Here is a 19,653-nt window from a genome sequence, read left to right on the forward strand (position 1 = left end):
GATGCCGAGACATCATTGGTTACTTGGTCAGCAGATCCTCATCCTCTGTATTATGACAATAATCATTATAACCCTGCCAGACATCATACCTTAAAAAAAATAATACTGCCAAACATCAGTTCCCCTAAAAATAATACTGCCAGACATCATGCTCCCTAAAAATAATACTGCCGGACATCATGCTCCCTAAAAAAAATACTGCCAGACATCATGCTCCCGAAAAATAATACTGCCAGACATCATTCCTCCCAAAAATAATACTGCCAGACACTGTTTCTTCTGTTTGGCAGAATCCCACCCCAGACGACTTTGCCCCTTCTTACCCTCCCTCCACCAGTCATCATTCTTCCAGCTTTTGTTCCCCATTCTGCCCCCTTTTCCTTCTTCATCCTTCCTTCAACTCCTTTTTGTACCCCTTTTTGCTGTTGAAGTGCAGTTAGCTTATTTAAAAATACCCAGTATTTTTGGTTGCATCTATATCTGCTTAATGGGGTACTCCACTGGAAAACTATTTTTTTCTACGCAACTGGTGTCAGAAAGTTAAACAGATTTGTGAATTACTTCTGTTTCAAAATCTTAAAGGAGTACTCCGGTGCACACTTTTTTCATTGTATCCCGTCCGGGCTGCAAAATAAAAGAAAACACACTTTCTCTTACCTGCCAACGAGCCCCCGGAGCTCCGGTACAGGTGTTCAGTCCCCGGGCTGTATTCTTCTTACTTCCTGTTAGCCCGGCACGTCACACGGAGCTTCAGCCTATCAATGGCCGAGGCGGGACATCACTGTGGCCAGTGATAGGCTGAAGCTCCGTGTGACGTGTCGGGCTAACAGGAAGTAAGAAGAATACAGCCCGGGGACCGAACACCTGTACCGGAGCTACGGGGGCTCGTTGGCAGGTAAGATAAAGTGTGTTTTCTTTTATTTTGCAGCCCGGACGGGATACAATGAAAAAAGTGTGCACCGGACTACTCCTTTAACCCTTCCAGTACTTATCAGCTGCTGTATACTACAGAGGAAGCTGAGTTGTTCTTTTCTGTCTGACCACAGTTCTCTCTGCTGACACCTCTGTCCATGTAAAGAACTGTCTAGAGCAGGAGAGGTTTGCTATGGGGATTTGCTCCTGCTCTGGACAGTTCCTGACATGGACAGAGGTGTTAGCATAGAGCACTGTGGTCAGACAGAACAGCAGCTGATAAGTACTGGAAGGATTGAGATTTTTTAATAAAAGTAATAAAAAAATCTGTATAACTTTCTAATGCCAGATAATATGGAAAAAAAATGTTTTCCACTGGAGTACCCCTTTAATCCCTTAATGACGAGTGCCGTAAATGTACGGCGCTGCTAGGAGTTACTTAGCGCATAGTGCCATACATTTACGGCATTGCGTTCCTTGATTAGCGCATCTCCAGACATGGTAATTGGACTGGGATGGCTGCTGTTATCTAACAGCAGTCACCCCTGCATATGGTCCAGGGGGGTCCTGAGACGCCCATTGTCTGCAATCGTTGTGATTCGACGATCAATTCTGATTGGCGAATCACGGCTTTTCCGGGTCAATCGGGTCACCGGTGACCCAGAAAATGACGGTGATTGGTGCTGTCAGAGACGGCACCAATCACCCTTGCCGACCAGGAGTGAGGTGGCACTGATGCCACGTCATGATCACCGTGATTGATCGGCCGAGATCGGTTCCTGCAGGACAGGTGATCAGCAGTGGTGGCGGGAGTCGCCTTACCAGCGAGTCCAGAGCGGCTGCAAGAACCAGCAGCAGTAGGAGGTGAGGCCGATGTGCCTCCTGCTGTTGCTTAACAACAACTCCCAGCATGCAGAGCCAAAGTGCATGCTGGGAGTTGTATTTATGCAACAGCTGGAGGCACAACTACAGCTCCCAGCGTGCCCTTTGGCTGTCTGTGCATGCTGGGAGTTATAATTATGCAACAGTTGGAGGCACATTTTTTCATAGAAAAATGTGCCTCATGCTGTTGCATAACTATAACTCCCAGCATGCACTAACTGCCAAAGGTCATGCTGAGAGTTGTAGTTGTGTCTCCAGCTGTTGCATAACTACAACTCCCAGCATGAACTTCGGCTGTCTGAGAGTTTTAGTTTTACAACAGCTGAAGGCACACTGGTTGCAAAACATTTGGTTAGGGTTTGCTACCTAACTCAGTGTTTCACAACCAGTGTGCCTCCAGCTGTTGCAAAACTAAAACTCTCAGCAAAACTCTCAGCATGCATTGACCGACCGAGGATGCTGGGAGTTGTAGTTTTGCAACAGCTGTACAGGGTACATTCACACAGGCAGGGGTTTACAGAGATTTTCCCGTTGGGAGTTTGAGCTGCAGCGGAAAATTTGCCACAGCTCAAACTCCCAGCAGGAAACTCGCTGTGAACCCGACCGTGTAAATGTAAATTAAAAACACTAAACCACACTAAATAAAAAGTGAAACACTACATATACACACCCTTCTACTATACACCAATCCCCCACCCCCAATAAAAATGAAAAACACCTAGTATGGCACTGTTTCCAAAACGGTGCCTCCAGTTGTTGCAAAACAACGACTCCCAGTATTTTGCAACAGCTGGAGGCACCCTGTTTGGGGAACACTGACGTGTCCATCCCTATGCAAATACCTAATTTAGGCCTCAAATGCGCATGGCACTCTCTCACTTCGGATCCCTGTCGTATTTCAAGGCAACAGTTAAGGGCCACATATGAGGTATTTCCGTACTCGGGAGAAATTGGGTTACAAAGTTTGGGGGGCTTTTTTTTCCTTATACCATTTATGAAAAGGTAAGTTGGGGTCTACACCAGCATGTTAGTATAAAATGTTTTTATTTTTTACACTAACATGCTGGTGTTGCCCCATTTCAGTGGTAAAGGGAAAAACAGACCCCCCAAAATTTGTAATGCAATTTCTCCTGAGTACGTAAATGCCCCATATGTAGACGTAAAGTGCTCTGCGGGCGCACAATAGAGCTCAGGAGTGAGAGCGCACTATGTACATTTGAGGCCTAAATTGCTGATTTGTATAGGGGTGGCTAATAGTTACAGTGCTTCTGACATGAATGCAAAAAAAAAAAAACACCCACATGTGACCCTATTTTAGAAACTACACCGCTCACGAAACATAACAAGGGGTATAGTGAGCCTTAACACCCCACAGGTGTTTGACAAATTTTCCTTAAAAATTAAAATGTTTTCACTAAAATGCTGGTTTTCATTTTCACAAGGGGTAATCGGTGAAAAAAACACCCAAAATTTGTTACCACATTTCTTCTGAGCATGGAAATACCCCATATGTGGATGCAAAGTGCTCTGCGGGCGCACTACAGGTCTCAGAAGAGAAGAAGCGCCAATGGGCTTTTGAAGAGAGAATTTGGCTGGAATTGAAGGCCATGTGTGTTTACCAAGCCCCCATGCTGCCAAAACAGTGAACCCCCCACATGTAACCCTATTTTGGAAACTACACCCATCATGGGATGTAATAAGGGGTGCAGTGAGCAATTACACCCCACAGGTGTCTGACAGATTTTTTGAACAGTGGCCCGTGAAAATTTTTAATTAAATTACTAATTTCCAAAGATCTCTCAAACGCCAATGGGGTGTAAATGCTCACTGCACCCCTGATTACATTCCGTGAGGGGTGTAGTTTACAAAATGGGTCACATGTGGGGAGGGGTCCTCTGTTCTGGCAGCACAGTGGCTTTATAAACGCACATGGCCCTCGACTTCTATTCCAACCAAATTCTCTCTCCAAAAGCTCAACGGAGCTCCTTCTCTTCTGAGCCTTGTAGTGCGCCCACAGAGCACTTTACATTTACATATGGGATATTTTCATACTCATGCAATGAACAGTGCTGGCAATCAGTGTATGCAGTGTTATAGCCCCCTATTGGAGCTATAACACTGCAAAAACAAAGTGTCAAATAAAAGTTAATAAATGTGATTTAACCCTTTCCCTAATAAATGTCTAAATCACCCCCCTTTTCCCATAAAAACTAACAAACATGTAAATAAAAATAAATATAAACGCATGTGGTATCGCCGAACTATAAAAATATATCCTTAATTTAACCACACGGTCAATGGTGTACGCTCAAAAAAATTCCAAAGTCCAAAATAACGTATTTTTGGTCACTTTTTATATCGCTAAAAAATTAATAAAAAGCGATCAAAAAGTCCGATCAATACAAAAATGGTACTGATTAAAAAAATGAGCCCTCATACCTCCCCATATGCGGTAAAATAAAAAAGTTATAGGGGTCAGAAAATGACAATTTTTAAACGTATAAATTTTCCTGCATGTAGTTATGATTTTTTCCAGAAGTACGACAAAATCAAACCTATATAAGTAGGGGATCATTTTAATTTTATGGACCTACAGAATAAAGAAAAGGTGTAATTTTTTTATGAAAAATTTACTGCGTAGAAATTGAAGCCCCGAAAATGGCATTTTCTCTTCAATTTCATTGCACAATGTTTTTTTTTTCTGTTTCGCTGTAGATTTTTGGGTTAAATGACTGATGTCACTGCAAAGTAGAATTGGTGGCACAAAAATAAGCCATCATATGGATTTTTAGGTATAAAATTGAAAAGGTTATGATTTTTAAAAGGGGAGGAGGAAAAAACGAAAGTGCAAAAACTGAAAAACCCGTGGTCCTTAAGGGGTTAAAGGGGTACTCCACTGGGGCAAAAAAAAAGTTTTAATCAATTGATGCCAGAAAGTAAAAAATAAATGTAAATTACTTCTATTTAAAAATCTTAATCCTTCCAGTACTCATCAGCTGCTGTTTACAACAGAGGAAGTTCTTTTCTTTTTGAACTTCCTTTCTGTCTGACCACAGTGCTCTCTGCTGACACCTCTGTCCATTTAAGGAACTGTCCAGAGTAAATCCTCATAGCAAACCTCTCCTGCTCTTAACAGTTCCTGACATGGACAGAGGTGTCAGCAGAGAGCACTGTGGTCAGACAGAGAGGAAGTTCCAAAAGAAAAGAACTTCCTCTGCAGTATATAGCAGCTGATTAGTACTGGAAGGGTTAAGATTTTTTAATAGAAGTAATTTGCAAATCTGTTTAACTTTCTGGCATCAGTTGATTAAATTTTTTTTTCCATTGGAGTACCCTTTAAGGTCATAATACGCTGCGTCCTTAAGGGGTACTCAAGTACTTTTCCTTAAGTGTCTGATCACAGAGTGTCTGTCTGTTGCAATCCCCTGCAATCTCCGAAACGGGGCCCGGCTCTCCGTGTGCAGTGGGGTCGGCACATGCTCCATGCAGATACACAAGCACTTGAGATACACAAGTATCATGTATACACTGCAAATGGGGATTCGGGGCCCCGTCCTGAAGATAGCAAGGGGTCCAAGCAGTCTCACTTCATGTGGATAGGAATTATGTTTTAAAGTACTGGAATACCCCTTTAAGGTAAGACAGAAGAAAAGTACAATCTTCTTGATGTGTCAGAAAAGATTTGGCTTTTTTTTCTGATCAATATTGAATTACTATATTTTATGATAGACTGACTGTGTCGCTATGAAGCGTGGATCTGTATTGGATGCTGGGGCATGGACTGAAGAAGAATGTGAATTGAACAAAGGATACATCTGCCAGAAAGCTCAAGGTAGGCAGCATAGGATTTTATAATGTTAAGCATATGTCAATATTAGGGATCGACCGATATCGTTTTTTTAGGGCCGATACCGATAATCGGTGGAGGTTAGGGCCGATAACTTATACCGATATTCCGGTATAAGTTATCGGCTATTTACCCCCCCCCTCACACCGCTGCAGATCATTGATTTAAATCAACGAACTGCAGCGGCTTTTGCGGTGCCATAGACCGCCGCTCCCACCCGCTTCTCTCCCGCTGCCTGTCCGGGGGTCCTGAGTCCTATCACCGCCACCGCGCCCGCCCCCCCCCCAACCGTCGCACCGCCCCATCGCGCCGCGTCGCACCCCCCACCACACCGCCCCATTGCCTCCCCCATCCCTGGTTTTATAATTACCTGTTCCCGGGGTCCACTCTACATCTGGCTTCGGTGGCGTCCTCCTGAGCTGTCACTGTGCAAACTGACGGTCACGTTGCGTTGCGTCACATCACTCGTCATTGCGCACAGCATAACGCAGGACGCAGCAGGAGCCAGAAGTAGCGTTGACCCCGGGCCCCGGGAACAATTAATTATAAAACCGGGGATGGGGGTGGCAATGGGGCGGTGCGGTGGGGGGTGCGACGCGGTGCGGCGGGTAGGTGGGGGGGGGGGCGTTGGGGGGGCGGTCGTGGTGTTGTGGGGGCGATGCGGGGGGCGGGGCATTATCGGCATATCGGCAAGGTAATTGCCGATACCAATAATGCACAAAATCGTGATTATCGGCCAAACCGATAATCGGTCGATCCCTAGTCAATATGAATGATGGAAATGTAAAAAATTAGGGGCACTCACCAACAGGTCATGTACAACCTGTTGGTGAGTGCCCCTCATTTTCTACATTTTCACCTGGGACTTCATATGCTTGTTATCTATGAGGTTTGAGCACCACTATCTAGTTACCACCATGTCTAGGATTTTAGTGAATTTTAATATGGGCAGTGTCGGCTGCTGTATTTTGCTAGACCATGGTCAATTTTAATGGCATAGTCAACAGATTATGTGGTAAGAGAATGATCGACCATGATGGCTTTTAACTTGTTGTCCCCTTTGTTATCCTATTGAAGGTGTATGACCACATTGAGATGTGCTCCCCTCCCCCTTCCCCAGATATTTCTCTGAAGTTATGGATGGCCAGTCCAACCATGGAACCAAAGTTTTCTTAAAACTAATTTTCGCTATTGCACTCCTTATGGTGAATAAAAAAGATTTCTAATATACTTTGGTTAAAAAAAATGAAGTTTTCTATGTTTTATTTGTGCTTAAAAAAGCTCAAGACCACATTTTCCCCCATCTCATACACAGACTTAGGACGGAAACACAGGAAGTGCAGCCTGGAGTGCTGAGGGGTGTGTGTCCAACCAACAGCATATGGCAGTTAAGTGTGAGAGGAGCTATGATTGGATGAGGCTGGACACACCCCCATCAGCACTCCAGGCTGAACTTCCTGTGTTTGGGCTTCGGTCCTAAGTCTGTGTATGAGATGGGGGAAAAATGTGCTCTTGAGCTTTTTTAAGCACAAATAAAACATAGAAAACTTCATTTGTTTTAACCAAAGTATATTAGAAATATTTTTTATTTACCATAAGGTGTGCAATAGCAAACATTAATTTTAATGAGAGTTACCCTTTAACTATAAACAGAGAAGGGTGAGGCCCACTTTTGGGCATTATTAATGCTGTGTGATAGCTGTATTGTGAAGATATCCTTGGTCTCTTTAACCCCTTAACGACGAAGGACGTATATTTACGTCCTGCACTGGCTCCCACGATATGCCGCGAGTTCACGCGGGGACCCTGCGTCATATCGCGGTGTTCCCGGCAACCATCAACGGCCGGGACCCGCGGCTTATACAGGACATCACCGATCGCGGTGATGCCCTGTATTAACCCTTCAGACGTGGAGATCAAAGCTGACCGCCGCATCTGAAGCAAAAGTGAAACTATGCCAGCTGCTCAGTCGCGCTGTTCGGGACCGCCGCGGTGAAATCGTTTCGTCCTGAACAGGTTACAGGACACCTGGAGGGACCCTACCTGCTTCTTCGGGGTCCGATCGGCGAATGACTGCTCCGAGCCTGAGATCCAGGCAGGAGCAGTCAAGCGCCGATAACACTGATCACAGGTGTCTTAATACACGCCAGTGATCAGCATAGGAGATCAGTGTGTGCAGTGTTATAGTTCCCTATGGGACCTATAACACTGCAAAAAAAAAGTTAAAAAAAAGTGTTAATAAAAATCATTTAACCCCTTCCCTAATGAAAGTTTGAATCACCCCCCTTTTTTTCCCATTAAAAAAATAAAACAGTGTAAATAAAAATATGTGGTATCGCCGCATGCGTAAATGTCCGAACTATAAAAATATATCATTAATTAAACCGCACGGTCAATGTCGTACACATAAAAAAAATTCCAAAGTCCCAAAAAGCGTATTTTTGGTCACTTTTTATACCATTAAAAAATGAATAAAAAGTGATCAAAAAGTGAGATCAAAACAAAAATGGTACCGATAAAAACTTCAAATCACGGCACAAAAAATAAGCCATCATACCGCCCTGTATGTGGAAAAATAAAAAAGTTATAGGGGTCAGAAGATGAAATATTTAAACGTATAAATTTTCCTGCATGTAGTTATGATTTTTTCCAGAAATACGACAAAATCAAACCTATATAAGTAGAGATCATTTTAATCGTATGGACCTACAGAATAATGATAAGGTGTAATTTTTACCGAAATATGCACTGCGTAGAAACGGAAGCCCCCAAAATTACAAAATGGCGTTTTTTCTTCGATTTTGTCCCACAATTATTTTTTTTTCCGTTTCGCCGTGGATTTTTGGGTAAAATGACTAATGTCACTGCAAAGTAGAATTGGTGATGCAAAAAATAAGCGGATTTTTAGGTGTAAAATTGAAAGGGTTATGATTTTTAAAAGGTAAGGAGGAAAAAACGAAAATGCAAAAACTGAAAAACCCTGCGTCCTTAAGGGGTTAAATCCTTCTCAATCTTTTCTTATTTAGATCCAGAAATTCCAGCTGTTCCCACCGCGCCCTCCCAATCCAACCAGTATAAATATGGAGATGCCAGCTACAAGTTTGTGAAAAACAAGATGAAATGGGATGAAGCGCGTCGGGTGTGCAAGAATTCAGACTCCGAACTAGTCAGCATCTTAAATGAATATACCACATCTTTTCTGAAACTTCACTTAGCTAAACATGAGGAGCCCTTTTGGATCGGCCTGACCAGTAGCAACAAGGTGTAGAGCGATATATTTTTTTTATTTTTCTGTTAAGCATAGAAAAAAATGTTTACGTGACACAAATGCTAGCGTTATGGGAATGTTATATATAGCAGGAATCTGCCTGCCATCCTGTCTTCTCTTGTTCATTGGTCTGTTTGGGTCACAGCTGATCCCTTACTCTGGTTCAGACTACCTTGACTGCCAACCCTGGAGTTTTTAGGGTTTTTCTAAATTATCCCTGGATTATCCCTGTATTGTGCAGGTCTGTGTAGATTGTAGTGTAAACTCTGTGAGTTTGAATGTAGTATCCCTTGAATCTCTATAGTTCCTCATTCTTGTCTTGATCTTAGTTCCTTAGGTTGGTTTACAGTATTTTTTGTGTATGTTTGTATTTAGTAGTCGCTGCTGGTTTAGGCTGCATTCACACCACGTTTTTGCAATACAGTTCCCGTATACGTTTTCTATGTGAAAACCGTATGGAACCGTATTGGAAAGCGTATGCTTTGACTCTCCATTGAAAACCGTATGCCAAAAGATGCATCAGGTTGTGTCCGTTTTGCATCCTGTACGGTTTTGTCAGGTTTTTTTCCTGTACCAAAACCGTAGTCTACCACGGTTTTAGGTCTGTTTGAAAAACTGTATTAACCGTATACGTTTTTTTTTAAACATGGGCGCCAATGGGAACCGTACAGAACTGTATGTGCATACAGTTCCATCTGGTTTTCACCATACGGTTTTTGACTTTGCACAGTTTTTTTTTCTTGGAATTTCAATCAAACAAGTAAAACTTTATTCAACTTTCTTAAAAAACGGATGCAACCGGATGTCAGTTTTCAAACGGTATACGGTTTTTAACTGTATACGGGTTAAAATTTGTACACACGTTTTGATACAGTTTAGTCAGGTTTTGAGGAATCCGTTTTTCCTCAAAAACCTGATACAGGAACTGTATTGCAAAAATGTGGTTTGAATGCAGCCTTACAGCTAGTTTTTCTTGTTGAGAGTTCATGTGTTTTAGTTTTCCACTATCCTTGCTTCTCTGTATAAAGACTTTCTTCATGTTTCTTTTAGGGAGGGTTGGTCCAGGGTTTCCATAGGGACATTGCAGGGACAGTAAGACTAGTTTTTTGGGGGCAAAATGAGGCAAGTTTGGGCTTTTTTGGGGGCAAAACACCAAAAAAAACAACAAAAAAAAACAAGAGGAGTTCTAGCCTAATAGAATGTTAGGTAACATGTATCTACTTCTAATTCTAGTCTAGTGATATGTACCACTGGATCGATAACTGGAAGCTTCGCTACACAAAATGGGCTGCGGGGGAACCAAAGAGGAAAAACTCTTGCGTTTATGTTGACATCGATGGACAGTGGAAAACATCATCTTGTGAGGAGACCTATTCAGCAATCTGCAAACAGACAAATGGTAAAAAGATTAAAACCAGATAGATGCCATGTGTGAAATAAGGAATTTGGGAATATGAAATACTGAAACAGATACAAAGTCGAGGCAGCTTATATGTACTTAAGGAGAACAACCCAACAAAAATGTATATTTATTTATGTCATTAAATAGCTTTGGCTTCCCTGAACACACACCTTTCTACATCTACAGTGTTGTTGTAATGTAGGTTAGATTTGCATTACGATTGCGCTTTTTGAGGCATTGATACATCAGGGTGTTAAATTAAGGTGTTGACAGGTACGAACCCCATAGATTATGATGGTCTGAACATAGCAAGTAACTACATTCAGGTACATGCGTTTGTACTCAGACCCTAAAGCGTAGTGTGCTGTACTTTAGGGTCCCAGTAAAAGCTCATAGAAGCTCGTAAAATGACTGGAACGTTGTCACTATCTACATTCAGGTTATTAAACCTATGAGGCTTGCTCCTGTCCATGCATGGATATGTCACTATCATTTGACAGGATTCTGACTCCGGAAGGTACATTCATAATGTGACCATATTATAAAGAAAGAATAATATGCACTTACAGCTAGGCTATGGCTGTCAATCCTAGGAGTCCGGGGACACGAGTGGAGTCGGCGTCTGCATGGAGCGCTCCGAGCGCTCCATGCAGACGCCGACTCCACTCGTGTCCCCGGACTCCTAGGATTGACAGCCATAGCCTAGCGGTGAGTGCATATTATTCTTTCTTTATAATATGACCACGATACTGCAGCTTTTCTAATATGCACCCCGCAGGTGGCGTTTTCACGTGAGTACCCCGGGCCGTCATATCTGTATATACGATCCATAGGAGCCATAGAACAGGCTTAGATTACATTGCACACCTTGAGAGTGCCCCCATCTGCCATTTCTGCTGTATATTCGTACATTCATAATGTGACCTAACTTTAGCAGGGCTCACTGGTCATTAAACAGCCAAACAAACTAAAAAATGGCTACCAATATGTAAAACACTGCTCTAGATGGCTTATAGGGGTACTCTGCTGCCCCAGCATTTGGGATATTTTGTTCTGAATGCTTGGAGTGGGCGACGGGGGTTGTGATGTCACGGCCATGCCCTCGTGATGTCACACCACGCCCCCTCAATGCAAGTCTATGAGAGGGAGCATGGCGGCATCACGAGGGGCATGGCTGTGATATCATGACACCCCCTGTCGGCACCCAGTGTTCTAAATGAACACTGGGTGCTGCACAGAGATCACAGGGGTCCTTGCTGCGGGACCCCTGCGATCAGACATCTTATCCCCTATCCAAAGGATGTCTAGGGGCGGAGTACCCCCTTTAAGCTACCAGTGGGTATACACCAGGACCTGCTGCAATGGAGGATAGGCATGGCTGCTAGGGACACAGCTTGCCGCAACGGAAATTCTAATTCCATACTCCACCAATAAAAGGATCATTCTATCATGTTCATTCTTTTGACCGAATACCACGCAGACTTCATTGATGTCAATAGGGACGGCACAGATCCATGCAGTAATAGCACCAATTCATTCTGCGGCATCTTACACACGATATGTCCACCCAGAATTTCTCTGGGTCAATATTCTGTACTCTGCACATAGCCTTACTGTCTTTGACATGTCACCAAAGTTTAGATCACACTGGATCTCAGTCCTGAGACTTACATCAATCAAGAGTTATAAGTCGTTAAAATACATGGAAGTGCACACTTCCCTTCGGGGCTGTCAATCAAATTTGACTTATTCACTGATTTAGTCTATGCAGTGAAAGGAATAGATTGTGCAGCCAGCCAGGGAGAGAAGAGTGCTACTGTGGACTTCACTGGCTTATAATTCGCTATTGCAGCTGGTCTCAGGACTGAGACCTGGTGCGATCTAAACCTTTGGCATTCCTGGATGACATGTCAGAAGTTTTAAAAATGATAGCAATGCTTCAAAATACTTTAAGATAGGATGGATTGTTTGGTACTTCATGCTATCAATAGACGTGAAGACACTTATATAAAATGCAAACTTTGTATTGTATCCACACACAACGAAATTGTGTAAACAGAAATATAAGATTTCATTTTATAAACATTTCCTTTTTTTTTATAGTTATTGCTCCCACCGAACCACCTCAAAAACCTGGAAAATGTCCGGAAACAGGTGGAAAACCCTGGTTAGCCTTCCGGGGCCATTGCTACCTTATTGAATCAACATACACCAGAAACTGGGCTTCAGCCTCCATGGAATGTCTTCGAATGGGTGAGTTCTAGGAATATTTACTTCATGCATTGTTAGTGCAACCATAAAGGATATTGTGGCTTTGTATGCAGAAATTGTCTAGAGCGAGTGGGAATGTAAATATTTTTGGGTTACTGGAATGTTTTGCCAAAGATCTCCTCTGAGTTTGGAGGATTTGGAACTTCATGAATATCAAGGACAGCCATTGATTTCAGTAGGATGTTTGCAATTCTTCATGGTGGATCTGTAAGAGGGAATTGAACTGTTTCTGCTCGATTTCCCTGCAAATTACAACTGGTTTCCAGAGATCCTAGCACTAAAACACCCTGTGATCCAGTGTTACCCAACCAACAGGCTGTCCGGCCATGCTGGAAGTTGTAGTTTTGTAACAGCTGGAGACACCCTGGTTGTAAAATACTGCTGCTGCTACAAAGAGTGATTATCCAAATTAGGCAACCTTTAGTCTTAATTTTTGTTTTCTTATTTCAAGTGTACACTTTTTATGCTTTCAGAACTAAAGTTGAGTGAGCAAACTTTGGAGCATTGCTAGGTTCGGCTAGTGAAAATCTGAAAATTTTGGGGCTGAGCTTTGCTCGCAGCTGAAAGACACGAGTACAGCTCAGCCCAGGAAGGAAGGAGTTAAATAGCTCTGCGCTAGTTAACTCCTTGGAAGGTGTTTACATTATACATCTATATGGATGTATAATATATACAGTGAACAGAGTGATACTTACCATGTCCTCGCTGGTGCAGACCTCTTCTTGTGTAGCCCCTCCCATGACATCATCACTAGAGGTGGGGCTACACAAGAAGAGACCCGGACCAGCAACGAGATGGTAAGTATCACTCTCTTTATTGTAAACATTAAACAGCCATATAGATGGCTGTATAATGTATCCCCCCCCCCCAGGGAGTTCACTAGGGCAGCAATAATTAACCCCTTCCTTGCAGGGCCAGCTGATAGCACTCAGCCCAGTAAGATGTTACAGTAAACCAGCAGATTCTCTTGTTTACTGTGACAAGAGTTAGGTTGCTCTGCACAGCATCTGCGCAACACTTTGACAAGCCTATAGAGCCGAGCTTTCGTCTAGCTCACTAAACTCTGTTTAGAGCCAATTTCCAGTTTTTTTATGGTCTCAACAATACTGATAACCTGAGCATTACATAATACAATCATAAAATTGTATCTTGTATGGCTCTTTTGATGATGTATGAATTCCTCCATTTTTTCATATATATTTTTTTTTATATTTGCTTTACATATTGGTTTGTCTAATAAAGATTTATTGCTGTATTTACTCTTTACAAGTGACTCAGTTTTCTTCTTTTGGTTGTATATATGGAGATTGCCATACGGTGCTGACTAGTTTACAGGGGCCACTGTGCTATAGTACAGTGGTCCCTCAACATACGATGGTAATCCGTTCCAAATGAACCATCGTTTGTTGAAACCATCGTATGTTGAGGGATCCGTGCAATGTAAAGTATAGGAAGTTGTACTCACCTGTTCCTGCCGCTCCGGACCCGTCACCGCTGCCCTGGATGTCGCCCTCCATCGCTGTCGCCGCGTCCCCGGGGTGTCCCCGACGCTCCGGACGTCTCTGCTTCCCCGGGATCCTCGCTCTCCGTCGCCGCCATCACGTCACTACGCACGCACACCGCTCCTATTGGATGAAGGGACGGCGTGTGTGCTACGTGATGACGACGAAGGAGAGCGCTGGCGATGGAGGGGATCATGAAGAGGACGCTCCGGAGCCCCGAGGACAGGTAGGAGACCATCACCGGAGCACACAGGGCACTGTAAACGGCTATCCAGTGGCAGCTGAAGCAGTCAGCACTGCCAGATAGCCGTTTATGCGATGGCCCCAACATACAAAAGCATCGTATATTGATGCTGCCTTCAACATGCGATGGCCTCTGAGAGGCCATCGCATGTTGAAATTATCGTATGTCGGGGTCATTGTAGGTCGGGGGGTCACTGTACTTCTCAAAGCAATATCCTGTATGATTGCCTGTTTTTCTTTTTATTGGTTTATGCTGTTTTGAGTAAACCTGAGCCAACAGCAGATCATTGAATACATTGCAAACCATAATATTCGACCAGCATAATATTGGGATTTTATGCCAACTAGATTATATATCTGTATTTTATTCCATAACTCCTTGAATTTTACAGATGCCAATTTAATATCGGTCGAAGATTCTATTGAATTGGATTTCCTTTTCCATCATCTTGAGTTGCTAAGTGACAACGTGAAGTCTTTTTGGGTTGGTCTATATAGGAATGTAGAAGGTATAGTATTAACCTCCTTGCTACTTTATATCAATATTCAGTAATGACAGTCAGTTTGGTTTTGCCTGTATTTTTACCTTAGTCCTCCTCTCTTTTCTTAAAGTAGAATTTTTTTTTTTTAAATCAAGTTCAAAATTCTATTTATATACGGTAGACGGATTATGCCCCATTGGGTGTAAAATAGGGAAACCTGCATCAACAACATTCTGTATATTATATTTTAGGTTTAGCACACAACTCAGTGACCTCTAACTTAGGGGTAATACCGGTATATCAAGGGTCCTTTACCCTAATAAACCCAAGACATGGTGTGTCCCTGAGGTGCCCTAGTTGCAGCAATAGTCTCTCCAAGAAGAAAAATATTTTATAATATTTGACAATGTAAACTGTGTTCCAAAAAAATAGCAAAAATTATGGAATGATCTCAACAAACTATAATATCCAAACCTCCAAAACACCTGTTTAGGAACATTACCCCCGGCTTCCCCTTGCCCCTAGCAAAGCTCCCTGCTGTTTGCCAATCATGCTGGCTCCACCAAGATGTTCGGTGTCCTCCCTTATCGTTCACAGCCCTCTCATGCCAATCCCTCTGCTCTCTGTCAGGAACTACTTACTTACTCAATGGATTGTTCAGATGTACCTATAACACTTTGGATAGTGTGGATAAAAAGAAAGAAAGAGAAAAAACTGCAGGGTATATTTTATAACACTCAAAGGAAAGGTCTCTTGCAGAAATGTGACCAACCGGTTTTGTCAGGTACATGCTGACTTCATCAGGGATTTAATTAGACAAAACTAGACAAATTTTTAGGGCACAAGAAAAGAATAGAAATTGCATTAAAGGGGCACTCCGCTGCTCAGCCTTTGGAACAAACTGTTCCAAACGCAGGAGCCAGTGCCGGGAGCTCGTGACATCATAGCCCCGCTCCCTCATGATGTCACACCCCACCCCCTCAATGCAAGTTTATGGGAGGGGGCGTGACGGATGTCACGCCCCCTCCCATAGACTTGCATTGAGGGGGCGGAGCGTGATGGCCGGAGGGGGCGGGGCTATGACGTCACAAGCTATCAGCTCCGGCTCCAGTGTTCGGAACAGTTTGTTCTAAAGGCTCAGCAGTGGAGTGCCCCTTTAATATGTAGTTTGGATGGATCAAGTGTCTGGGCCTCAGTACTATCCTTAGCTTATTGGAAATATCTGTGTTAATTTCTAGAAAAATGGCTTTGGTTAGACAATACACCATTGGACTTTGTGAACTGGAATACAGGAGAACCGTCTGACGGCTCCGATGAGAACTGCGTGGAAATGTACGCCACAAAGGGGACATGGAATAACATCTACTGCTCTTCTTATAGAGGCTATGTATGTAAGAGGTTAAAAAGTAAGTAACCAAGGTCCTGTCTTCTTGATGCTGTAATGGAATTTTACCATAAATATTGTCTTTGTTTGTCTGTGTTATCTTGATTATAGGAATACCCACAATCTAACCAATTTTTAAACAAAATGACGAATATCTGATATACTGACTGTACAATGATTGATCGTCCAACTCATGATATGTTACATCTTGTATTCACAGTTCCACTGCCTACCGCAAAGGCTATAGAGAAACCAGGTACAGTATATTTCCCATTCATCCACAAAGACATATGCAAACAACAACTGCATACATATCGTCACACAAATATACATACATACACAGATCCACACTGTTACACAGATACACAGACATACAATATCTCCCATACTGTAAGTACATCCTTCATATTTATGTAAATATTGTATTCTATCTTTTCATGCGACAAAACTGAATAAATGACCCTCTGCTAGAATGTAAAGTAGTGAGTGCACAGCCTGTATAACAGTGTTTAATGTTGTGTCTCCTCAAGAGAGTGTGAGAGCGATAACACCAAATTTAAGACACCTGCTCCCTATTCACACCTGAAACCTTGTAACACTAATGAGTCACACGACACCAGGGAGGGGAAAAAAAATGGCTAATTGGCCCAGTTTGGACATTTCCACTTAGAGGTGCACTCACATTTTTGGCCAAGGTTTAGATATTAATGGTTGTGTGTTGTTATTTTTAGGGGGTCATTTCTTAAGTGTTGTCACATTCATGAGAGATACTGTGCACACATTTCCATACACATATACACACCGTGACACACATATAGTACATGCAGGTACATACACAGATATACACTGTGACTAGTGTTGAGCGGCATAGGCCATATTCGAATTCACGAATATTCGCATATTCATAATATTCTTGTTTTATTTTTGCATATGCGAATATTCACGTGTGCGAAAATTAACATATGCGAAAATTTGCATATGCAAAAATTAGTATAAGCGAAAATTCGCACACCAGTCTCACACAGTAGTATTAGAGCCTTCTTTACACCACACAAGCTGGAAGCAGAGAGGGATGATCACTGTGATGTGTACTGTGAAAAAAAAAAAAAGAATATTCGTAATTACGAATATATAGCGCTATATTCGCGAATATTCGCGAATTCGCGAACATGCGATATTCGCGAATAAAATTCGAATTGCGAATATTCGCGAGCAACACTAACTGTGACACACATGTACACTGAAAGGAGGGACCAATTCACATAGTGACAACTATAACTTATCAATTATCTTTTTTTTTTTTTATATATATACTGCATTGATATATGCATACACTTTTCTATGTATACATTAATATTAGATTGTGTGTAAGAGAAACAGTTCGCCTGGCACTGCAAATGATTAGTTCAAGCTGACATATGAAGCAACATACGAAGTTAACTGGAAGTCCCAGAGAAAGGAGGCGCTCACACCTTTAGTGCACAAATCGCTTCCAACATTAGGTATGTAAAGAAAAGGTGAGGCAAGCACTCACCACTCTTCTTGTAGTTTTTTCTTGTTTCTCTTTATTCAAGTGGTGCACATGACAAGGTACATAACGTGCAAGGACAAGCAGCGGGCTGCCGCCCGCTGCTTGTCCTTGCACATTATGTACCTTGTCATGTGAACCACTTGAATAAAGAGAAACAAGAAAATACTACAAGAAGAGTGGTGAGTGCTTGCCTCAAATTTTCTTTACATACCTATTAATATTAGATTACTTGAGTGATTTTCTCCAGATTTACTGGGAATACTTGGAGTATACATGCATTCCTATAATGTATAATTGTATATTGTGTATATACAATACTTGTTGGTTGTATTATAATGCATATTTTAAATCAGTGATTTATTATTCTTATTTTTTTTTTTTTATAGAACCACTCAAGCCAGAAAAGTCCTCCCATGGCATAACCGGTGGTGTGGTCATTGTGGTAATACTAGTCATTGCTGGCGCCACCATAGCAGTCTACTATTTATATAGGAGGAAGCAGAACAAGTCACCACCAGATGCCAGCTTTAACAATTCGTTATACTTTGATGACAACCCTGCACCCTCAACACACGATACAAAAATCTTAGTGGAAAACATTGAGCAAAATGAAAACGCCATTTCTTAATTCTCCATAAAATCTGACTTTGATTGTACAATGATTCTCAGGCAGGGACGGACTCTGTTGAGATGTAAGCCCCATCATTCCAACTATGGCAAGAAAAATCCATCCAAAATAATAAGGCCGATTCATGAATTCCACCATACAGGGTTGACTTACTATTTTTTTTGCAAGAGACAGGCCCCATTTATAGGACTGATATCCTAGCTAAAGGGTAAACCAAAATTGACACCCAGCAGCCATCTTGTTAGTATTTAGAGTTCATGGCATTTTCACGTTCTGAACACTTTGTCATATGGAATGGACAAAAGTCATTCATTGAAATCTTGATTTATAAAGGTGTAATAGAATAGGACGGTCTGGATTTAATCTTTTTTTTTTTTTGTAGTTTAACTACATTTTGCTTCAGACTTTACATCTGAACATATTGGGCATCTCTATAACGCTGTAGAAAAAGAGCAGTTTTGCTGCAGTAAGGAATAAAAGTATTAGAGTTAAACAAATATGTCACATACAGTACCTGAGACCAGCATAGGACAGAAGTAGATATACTGAGCTTGTGAGCTCGAGAACATGCATTTTTCTATTATTTGTGTCAGTATTATAATTAAAAACTGTATAAATGCTGCTAAGACACACTCAGCACCTGTGAGTTCTGCTCCCCCCAGCACACACAGAAGCCTGTGAGTCCTGCTCCCCCCACCACACACAGAAGAAGCCTGTAAGTCCTGCTCCCCCCAGCACACACAGAAGCCTGTGAGTCCTGCTCCCCTCACGACACACAGAAGAAGCCTGTGAGTCCTGCTCCCCCCACGACACACAGAAGAAGCCTGTGAGTCCTGCTCCCCCCACCACACACAGAAGAAGCCTGTGAGTCCAACCCCCCCGCCCCCACCACACACAGAAGAAGCCTGTGAGTCCTGCTCCCCCCACCACACACAGAAGAAGCCTGTGAGTCCTGCTCCCCCCCACCACACACAGAAGAAGCCTGTGAGGCCTGCTTTCCACCACCCACTCAGGGACAGCCTGTGAGTCCTGCTTACCTTTCTCACACACAGCGGAAGCCTATAAATCCTACTTCCCCTGGCTACACATAAAGAAAACCTGTGATTCCTGCTTCCCCCTCCCACTCATAAAGAAAGCTTGTGAGTCCTACCTTCTCCACTATTCATAGAGAAAGCCTGTGAGTCCTGCTTCCCACACCCACTCCTAGAAAAAGCCTGTGAGTCCTGCTTCCCTCATCTATTCATAGAGAAAGCCTGTGAGTCCTGCTTCCCCCACCCTATCATAAAGAAAGCCTGTGAGTC

General features: G+C 42.6%; 1 protein-coding gene across 1 annotated transcript in view; it reads left to right on the top strand.

The window, feature by feature from the left end:
• LOC130273043 (macrophage mannose receptor 1-like) overlaps positions 1–19,213 on the top strand; it is an 89,961-nt gene extending 70,748 nt beyond the window's left edge. Inside the window, exons 23-30 of the mRNA XM_056519201.1 lie at positions 5,524–5,626; positions 8,668–8,903; positions 10,143–10,308; positions 12,415–12,564; positions 14,720–14,836; positions 16,048–16,215; positions 16,414–16,449; positions 18,111–19,213. Of these exons, the coding sequence (XP_056375176.1) occupies positions 5,524–5,626; positions 8,668–8,903; positions 10,143–10,308; positions 12,415–12,564; positions 14,720–14,836; positions 16,048–16,215; positions 16,414–16,449; positions 18,111–18,352 (1,218 nt within the window). The 3' untranslated portion in view covers positions 18,353–19,213. The remainder of the gene's footprint in view (positions 1–5,523; positions 5,627–8,667; positions 8,904–10,142; positions 10,309–12,414; positions 12,565–14,719; positions 14,837–16,047; positions 16,216–16,413; positions 16,450–18,110) is intronic.
• Positions 19,214–19,653: the final 440 nt, after the last annotated feature.

This window comes from Hyla sarda, chromosome 5 (assembly GCF_029499605.1).
Source record: "Hyla sarda isolate aHylSar1 chromosome 5, aHylSar1.hap1, whole genome shotgun sequence".
Lineage (NCBI taxonomy): Eukaryota > Metazoa > Chordata > Amphibia > Anura > Hylidae > Hyla > Hyla sarda.